General features: G+C 29.5%; 1 protein-coding gene across 1 annotated transcript; it reads left to right on the forward strand.

Moving 5' to 3' along the window:
• On the forward strand, positions 55–3,136 carry LOC104713691 (ATP-dependent 6-phosphofructokinase 5, chloroplastic-like). The gene is made up of 13 exons (XM_010430867.2): positions 55–467; positions 558–645; positions 736–809; positions 896–1,007; positions 1,112–1,207; positions 1,285–1,386; positions 1,458–1,532; positions 1,689–1,829; positions 1,944–2,060; positions 2,153–2,257; positions 2,373–2,453; positions 2,601–2,729; positions 2,821–3,136. Exons 1-13 carry the CDS (start codon positions 145–147, stop codon positions 2,986–2,988), a joined length of 1,611 nt encoding a protein of 536 aa, XP_010429169.1. The 5' UTR covers positions 55–144; the 3' UTR covers positions 2,989–3,136.

Raw genomic sequence — 10,007 nt, forward strand, 5'->3', positions numbered from 1 at the left:
AAAAATTTTTTTTTTTTTTTTTTTTTTTTTTTTTTTTTTTTTTTTTTTTTTTTTTGTAAAAATCTCCCTCCAAAATAAAAAGAAGTTGACTGAGAAAACTAAGCAGAGAGAAACAAAAGATCTGATCGGAATCTTTCTTCAGCCATGGAGGCTCTTTCTCAGGCGATGACTCCTCCCCCCGGGATCTCCGTTCCTTACAAGACCAATTCTCACGTTCCTTCTCATGGACTCACCTCTCTAATCCTCCGGAAAACTAGATCTCCGGCGAATACCTCGCCTCGAATCTCTCATACCTCGTTGGTTCGAGCTTCGACGGTTCAAAACACCAAAACCTCGATCGATCTCAGCGATCCGGACTGGAAATCAAAGTACGAGAGAGATTTCGAGCAACGATTCAGTATCCCTCACATCACTGATGTCTTGCCAGATGCCGAAGCTATTCGTTCCACGTTTTGTCTCAAGATGAGGTTAGCTTCACGTTTTAGAGATTCTTCGAGGGTTTTTGGAAAATCTCAAATTCGAAAGTTTTGATTTTTATTTTTTGTTTTGGTTGTTAGGTCTCCGACGGAAGATTTCGTAGGTGGTTACCCTTCTGATGAAGAGTGGCATGGATACATTAATAACAATGATAGAGTTCTTCTCAAGGTTCTCTTTTTTAGTTTCTTTTTTTCTTTGTTTTTGTTTAGTGAAATTAGAGTGAAGATTGAATTTTTTTTGTGATTTGGGAAATTATAGGTTATTAGTTACTCTTCACCTACTTCTGCTGGAGCAGAGTGTATTGATCCTGACTGTTCTTGGGTTGAGCAATGGTAAACAATTTTAGAGTTTGGATTTGTGGTTCTTTTTTTTTTTCTCTCGTTGTGGTTGTAAATTGTGTGATGGGATCATTCATTAGGATTCACCGAGCTGGGCCGAGGGAGAAGATTTACTTTAAACCGGAAGAAGTGAAAGCTGCTATTATCACTTGTGGTGGGCTTTGTCCTGGTCTCAATGATGTCATTAGACATGTGAGTTTTTGTGTCTTTGAACCTTGGCATTATAGAGACAGTGTCTATGTGTGTCTGTGTGAAGTCACCATACTAAAGTTGTTGTTTGGATATATACATTGCAGATTGTCATCACTCTTGAGATTTATGGTGTTAAGAACATTGTGGGGATCCCTTTTGGTTATCGAGGTTTCTCTGATAAAGATCTAACTGAAATGCCGGTATAGTTTTGATTTGTCTTCTTCAAACAACAAAACACACTTGTTACTCTTTTTTCTCATTTGCTCTTGATTTTTAGTTATCAAGGAAAGTGGTTCAGAATATTCATCTATCTGGAGGAAGCTTGCTTGGAGTTTCACGTGGAGGGCCGAGTGTTAGTGAAATTGTTGACAGCTTGGAGGTATTCTTATTATTTGGTGGCTTTTCAAACTTTCTTAGTACAAAAGATTCTGAATTCTGACTTTTACTTAGGAGAGAGGAATCAACATGCTTTTCGTGCTGGGTGGAAATGGAACTCATGCTGGCGCCAACGCTATACACAATGAGGTTTGTTACCCTAACACTTGATGTTAATTAAGTGTTGTTCTTGTGAAGATAGTTTTGCTTTTTCTCCTCCTTAGTGAGTTAGAGTATAGTGTCTTCATTTTTTACCAAATAGTTTGTCCATTATGATTTACCATTCTCTATTGCTTTTAATTCTAGTGCCGCAAAAGAAAGATGAAAGTAGCTGTAGTTGGTGTTCCAAAAACCATTGACAATGATATTTTACATATGGATAAAACTTTTGGGTTTGATACTGCTGTTGAAGAAGCACAACGAGCAATAAACTCTGCCTACATTGAGGTAACACTTTCATGTACTCGTATTTAAGATATTCACCACTATCATGTCTCTTTGCTTTAAGTACTTAAAGCATTGAGATTCATCGTTTTTTCCAATATGGTCTTTGTATATTAGGCACATAGTGCTTATCATGGCATTGGCGTTGTAAAACTGATGGGTCGTAACAGTGGTTTCATTGCAATGCAAGCCTCTTTAGCAAGTGGACAAGTTGACATCTGTTTGATTCCTGAGGTACTTCTTAACTTTTGTTATTATTGTCAATTTTCAAAAAACATGATTGATGAGCTTGCTCTAAGAGATCCTATGCATTTCCTTTATTCAAGGTTCCCTTCAATCTTCATGGGCCTAATGGTGTACTGAAGCATTTGAAGTACCTTATTGAAACAAAAGGCTCTGCTGTGATATGTGTAGCAGAAGGAGCTGGACAGGTAACTATGATCATACACTCGCACTTAAGGAGTGTTCTTTTTTTATAATCCAATTGAGTTTTCATTCCACAAGTTATATATTTTTCTGCTTACGTTTATTGGCATTTTGTTTTAGAATTTCCTTGAGAAAACTAATGCCAAAGATGCATCTGGAAACACAGTACTCGGTGATTTCGGTGTGTACATTCAACAAGAGGTTAGATATAAAGCAAAGATTGGTTGATATATCTCATTATGAGTTTATGTCTTAGATTCAATTTCAATGATGTGTAGAGTTAAATCTTACTCCCTTGGTAAAAATTTTAAACTCTATCTTTTTCTTCTTTTTTTTGGTTAATAATAGACAAAGAAGTATTTCAAAGAATCAAGTATTCCAATAGATGTGAAGTACATTGATCCAACATACATGATTCGCGCTGTCCGTGCAAATGCCTCAGATGGTATCCTCTGCACCGTTCTTGGACAAAACGCTGTAAGTCACTCTCTTAATATAGAAACTAAAAAAGGTTCCAATATGTTAAGTTCATTGAAGTTGTTAAGCTTGTTGTTTTGTATAAAAACAGGTTCATGGTGCATTTGCTGGATACAGCGGAATCACGGTAGGCATAATCAACACTCACTACGCTTATTTGCCAATCCCTGAGGTAATTGCATATCCGAAATCAGTCGATCCCAACAGTCGAATGTGGCATCGTTGCTTGACTTCAACGGGTCAACCTGATTTCATCTGAATAAAATTCTTATTCAATCACGAAACGAACTGATAAAAAAAAAATAAGCCTCGAAATGTATATATACAGTATTCTTCTTGGTCCCTTGTTATGATGTAACAAATCATATTATTTATTTACTTTTTTTGGTAGGAAAGATGTTGAAACAGTGAAGTTAGTTAAGAGCATTGGTTTAATAATAATTTAATTTTATCATTTACCAAACTTGTAGAGTTACTTTTTGGACCAGCTTTTGTTTTCTTTTTTACTTGTTCTTTGTCTCCTTCAACTTTCTCTCCTGAATCTATTTGTTCACTTCTCTTTCACTTCAGATGAAAACTAAAGAACAAATTGTACTAATGTATTGTGGTCCTTAACTTCTATGATCTTTCAATTTTAACCTGTTTTTAAGTAATTGGTCCCTTTGTTTTTTTGTTCTTTGTTTTTCCTTTTGAATTAGAATCTTCATTGAAAAAAAAAAAAAAAGGATAGAGTTTGAATGCGAATGCTAGCACCCTGATGTAACATAGAGACAATGATGATTTTACATAATTTATGTAAGTTAAAATCTTTTAATTTACTACTCAAGTCAAGATGTTGATATATAAGATTTTAAAGATTGAAATTTCATACAGTTTTCTTGTCCCCAGAAGATATATTGAAATCTCCATTTCTGAATATAATTTTACGCTCAGTTTTCTCTTTTCATAAAAATTCAAAGTCGTTTCACCTGATGTAAATAATTATTTTTGCTGAGTACTAAATTTAACATCCTAACAAAAAAGAATAAGTATTAACTGAGAAGCAAGAAAGTGAGGGCTAAAGAGTAAAAAAAGAGAAAGATGAAAATCTGTGAAGTTAGCAGTAAATTCGAAAGGTTCCCACACTTTTCACTTTTTAGATTTTGACCCTTGTTCTTTTCTTTTACACTTTTTCCTCCCATTTTACTTTTTCTCGTTTGAGCTTTTCTTGTTTGGCATAATTTAAAGTTTTTTTTTTTTTTTTTTTGAACTAAGGCATAATTTAAAGTTAAAGAATAATTTTAAATCATTATACAGTTTAGAGAATCTTAAATCCGCAAGTGTGGTTGATCAAAAAGTTGATGAGATTAGATTACATTACAATTTACATTATAATAAGAATAAAATTATACTAGTAATCTAATTACCGTTACGTGTGTAATTAATGTTTCGCGAGAACCAAAATCCTTCCTGTTTACATTAACTAGAGATCTAATCTAAACTAATGGTAAGTTCCTTTGTAATCCTTAAACTTGAAATAAAATAAATACCGTATGGCTTAGACGTGTAGTTTTATATCTTATCTTGTATTTTTCAAAATAAAGATCAAAGAATTATAAGTTATCAAGGATTCCATTTCCATAATATAAGCTGACGAAAATTCACTATTAGATAAATGATAAGACAAAGTACACAGTACACAGTGTCTTATTGTTTTGAGAATATTAAACAAAAATTGCAAATAAGGAAATAGTTAGTAGTGAGAAAAGGAACAGGCATGCCGCATTCAACAACTTACACATACAGTCGGGCTTATAATATTGGAATAAAGTTTTTATAGATATTACCGAAATGTATAATTATTCCGAACACTAAAGTTAAAGTTGTGTCTGAAAATCACGATGTCAAACTAGATTCGATTCCGTTAACCCAAAAAAACAATTATTGTGCTATAATTTGATTTGAAATTCTATGTTATAATAATATCCATATATATTTGGTACTCATGAGCTCTTTATTAACTTTACTATAATATAATTGAAAATTTTTAGTAGTAGTAATTGCTTGAAATCTTATATCAGTATACCGCTGTTAGTTTTTGGCCACTGGTTAAATAAGTTTAGAAATAATTATTATATATTCAAGAATAAAATATATAAGTTACTTACACTTTAAGTGACTTTTCCAGGATTATATAAAATATTTGTTACAATTTTGAATTTTCTGTTTTATTTCTATTTTTATAATGTATTAACCAATAAGTAAATATTGTGTATTAATGAAACTATGAAAGGTAAAAATAATATTATAAAATTGTTTTTAATATATGTGGAACAGCTTAAAGAAGGGAATATTGATCTACTAATCCCTCGTGGCTAAATTTAGAAACACTATTGGTAGTTGCAAATTTGCAAATCTCAAAATCTCTTATTGTCAAAAGAAAAAAGGGAAAAATGTCATAAAAATCCCCAACTTTCAAATTTGGGATGTTTTAATCACCAACTTTCAAGATGCCATTTTAATCACAAACTTTTTTTTGACTTGGTCATAAAATAGCAATTTTTTGTTGACCAAGCTGTTTTAGGCACGTCGTTTATTCTCTGTTAAAGATCTCAAAAACAGAGTAAAATTATATGTTATCTGCTACCGTTTTGCATAAACGACCATGTTTTTGACACTAAAAACAACATCTTTTACTAAATTGAAAAAACTAAATTTCCAAATCAATTCCAATTTCACAAATCCATAACCTTTGAAAGAAATCCCAAATGCTCTTTACACATCGATGGCACACCACACTCACCGACACAACCAGATGTGTCAAAACTTGAACTTAAACTCATCGGAACAGAGAGATTGCATAAGACATATTGGTATTATAGAAAGAATTTGGGGTTTTTTCTAGGGTTAGGGATTTAATAAACGTCATGCCTAAAACGGCGTAGTCAACAAAACTTTACTATTTTATGTTCAAGTCAACAGAAAGTTTGTGATTAAAATGGCATCCTGAAAATTGGTGATTAAAACATCCCAAATTTAAAAGTTGGGGATTTTTATGACATTTTTCCCAAAGAAAAAAAGGTATTTACTTTTTGTTCAAAAAATAATAACCACTTACGTACTGCTTGATGCTTCTCCTTTTACTTGCATGGGTAAAATATCATTTATCTTCTCGCTCTTAAGAAAAAAAAAACATATTTAGATGTATGGTTTTACATAATACATATACATAGAATCAAGTATATATACATATTAATACATGTTACGAATTGGTAGATGTATGTTAATTTATATCAACTTATTAATAGACAGACCACTATGCAATGCAGTGGAAGAATTCGTACCATCCAATTTATAACCAAAGTTAATGTAAAGATAATGTTTCACATCCATATATATTGAACCACGAAACCACGATATAAACATGCTGTCGCCTATCATAGCCTGGAGAACACAATCCTGTATTGGGAAGAGAATCTTATGCACTATTTTTGGTGGAAATTTAAATCAACCAACTAGTTTGGTTGATCCAATTTGTTCGTCTTTATTTTATTTCTTTTTATAAATAATACTTCTATAAATTATAACTCTCATTGATATTTAGTAATTTACAAACCAACATAGTGATGAAAATTTTATCAAAAATAAATAAAAACCAATTGATGATTATGTTTTTTATGTCTCAACATGTAGACTGTTATGAACGAAATGGGCATTATATCATTTCATTATTGTTATTAATTAGATGTTGTTTGATGACACTTATTTTTTTAATCAACCATTGCAACATAAAAACTGACATACACTAAAGTTTTAGCTCATAAATTATTTTCACTAGAAATTATCGAAACCATGCAAAACCAAGTATCAATTAACAACTTATTGTAATAGTGATTTTAACATTGTATGAGAAATAACTTCATAACAAGAACATAAAATATGAGAAAAAGCCTAAGTATTATGGGATTTTAAAAAAAATACTATTATGGCAATTTTTTTCTTTATCAAAATTCCCACATTTCGTAATAACTATATATTATTATGATTAATTAAGTACTCATTTTAGTTAGATCATAAAATAGAGAGTTCACACAAATGTTGTTTCACAGCTATTATGACAACCCCTCGAGAGTATGAAAACACTCTTTTTTTTTATACTAGTGTATATTCTGAATAATTATGTCATAATAGAACTAAGTGAAGAAATAAAATTTTACACACAAACATGCATATTTCAAAATGATCATATGCTTTGAAATCCCCAAGAAGATGCTCATCTCGTTTTACACCCATCTCGATATAAGATTCAAGTTGTTAATACTATACTATCTAAGTAAATCTGATTCTACTTATTTCGTTTCAAAAGTCTTTAAAAATTAAAACTCATTTTGTTAAAAGTGTTTTTTGCTACACTTAAACTTTGCAAAATCAAAACGACGAAAACTCATCCGTTTGAAAATAAAGCCAATCACACTAATTAAATAAAAAATGTCGGTATGTTAGTTGCTTATTTAAAAGTTATAAAACAATCTACTTGTACACACATATATATGTATGTCCTTTAGTACTTTGGACTGTGTTGTTGTTGTAATGGGTGATGATCACTATCACGTTAAACTATTTTTGATTATTTTAATACTAATACTTAATTGCAAAAGAATACTCCCTCCATTTTCAAAATATAGGATGTTTTAAGCAAAACACGCAGATTAAGAAATCTTTACTTTTAATAAGTTCAACCAATCAGAAACAATACTGCATAATATAAAATACTAAACCAATCTAAAAGTTGCATTGAAATTTGAAAGCATCTTATATTATGAAACAACAAACTTCTCCAAAACATCTTATATTTTGAAACGAAGGGAGTATATCATAAATATAAAATAATGATCGATATTATATATAGCATAAAATAATTGGAAGAGAAGGCAGTAGATTCCCAAGGTTTCTTATGCACAGAGATTTTATTATTATCTTTCTCAGACACGAGGAGAGAGAGAGAGAGAGCAGCAGCAGCAGAGATGTTGACCGGTCGCATAGTCAAAACAAATTTTGGTGGGCCCAGTAAAACCTCTTTTCAGGGCCCATTATGGTTTTCTCTTCTCCAATCCCCAAAAACATGCAATTCTCTCTTTCAAAAAACCAAAATTATGTCATTTTCTTGTTTTTAATTGGTAACATTAATCAATTTTCTTCAAACCCTGACATTTTAGTAATTTAAATGAAAACTCAAGAAATTTGTTTATTTTAGCTTAGTCACTTTTACATTAATTAAAATATAGACTAGTTTTCTTAATTAAAAACTTATGAAAATCCGTTTATTATTTTTATAAAAACGCTAATATGTAATTTCAAATCATTGTTAAAATATTGGAACCATAGTCTCCTAACCACAAGATAAATCTTTAACCACTTATCTCTCGTGAGTTTGTTCAGTTTGTCATTTTTTCATTTTTTATTCTCAAATGATATTTGTAATTAAATTTTTAAGTTTTAGTCACTACCATTTAGTTAGTGATATTGAATATATGCATCCTACTATATTAATTGAGAAGTACAAATATGAAACTAACCTTAAATGTATAAAAAATTACATTCAATTGCCATTATAAAAACTTAATTTAAATTAATAAATTAATTAAATAAATATAATTAATTAAAAATGAAAAATTTGGGATATATTAAATAAAATAAATTGTAAAAAAATAAAAAAAAAAAATCTATTAAAATCAAAACTAATTCGTATTAAAAAAAATTAATATCTAAGATTTTAAAAATCTAATTAAATAAAATCTACAACTACAAATTTTATCCTACTATATTAATTGAGAAGTACAAATATGAAACTAACCTTTAAATGTATAAAAAATACATTCAATTACCATTAAAAAAACTTAATTAAGATTAACTAATTAATTAAATAAATAAAATTAATTATAAATAAAAATTGGGGACACATCAAATAAAATAAATTGTAGAAAAGTAAAAAAAAAGCTATTAGAATCAAATCGAATAAAATATATAGCTACAAATTTTACAGCTACAAAATCTATTAAAAACCAAATCAAATAAAATATACAGCCACAAATTTTATCAAAAAAATTTTCAACACAGGTTAAAATTATTACAGACAAGAATAGGAAGCCACAGAAAAAAACAATGAATGTTGTTTTCAAAGAGACTTTTTAGAACTTTTACTAACTATATTTAGTTGCTCTTTTTTACATGTTAGTAAGGATTGTGTTTAGTTGAGAAAGGTTTAAACAATTTTATTCATACATACAAATGTTTTATTGACAGGTTTTTGATAAATATTTTTTAAAATATAAAAATTATAATATAAACAAACCCAGTTTTTAATAACAAACTATTATAAATAACATAATAATAAAATAAATTATTACAAATTTTTATTAAAATAATGTTCAGCCCGCGGTTCTCGGCGGGTTAGTACCTAGTATATCTGTATTTAAGTTTTCATGAATAACATTGTTTTTAGATTTTTGTTTCTTAATACAACTTTTTTTTAACTCTATTGCAATTTTTTTTATATATAAATTTTTAGATTTTAACATATGTAAAAAATAAAACATTACATACTTTGATTTAATTTGTTTACTGTACTTTATCAGTATACTATTATGAATAAATATTATATTGCGACCAGATAAGATTTTATACTAATGAAAATCTACATTTAGACCTTTGAAGAATACACAAAAACAAAACATAAAATTTGATTCTCATTCTATTTCTTTTTCTTATATATTATATCTCTTACATTATGTAGCAACAACAACAAAAAAAAGTCCCTTGGAGCAAGAACATGAACATAGGGATGTCTCTCATCATCATCAATAATGACTTATTAATTTTGCCGCCTTGAAAAGAGCTCTCTCTCTTACTTTTTTTTCTTATTTTTTTTCTCTCTCTCACAAAAAAAACTCTCATTTTCAATCCAATTTTTCTGATTGAAAATGAGAAATTAAAGAGAAATTTTTATGTAAAAAAAAAAAAAGAAGAAGGAATAAACCAAAAATAAAAGGAACCTCAAATGTCATGACTCTTATGGATTGGAGTTGGAAAAAGCAATGTATATGATGACTCTTTTTTTTATTCTCTCTCATTGTTTTCTCCTCCTCTTGTTGTTGTTGTTGTTGCTATTATTATTGTTGTCTGGACTACTCTGTGAGGAATTTGTACATGACTCAACTGTTCTCTCTTCACTCTTATAGCTCAAACATGTTGCTTCCAACACTCCAATTGGACTATGCGGCACCACTCTTGCCTCTAATC

This window comes from Camelina sativa, chromosome 9 (assembly GCF_000633955.1).
Source record: "Camelina sativa cultivar DH55 chromosome 9, Cs, whole genome shotgun sequence".
Taxonomy (NCBI): Eukaryota; Viridiplantae; Streptophyta; class Magnoliopsida; order Brassicales; family Brassicaceae; genus Camelina; species Camelina sativa.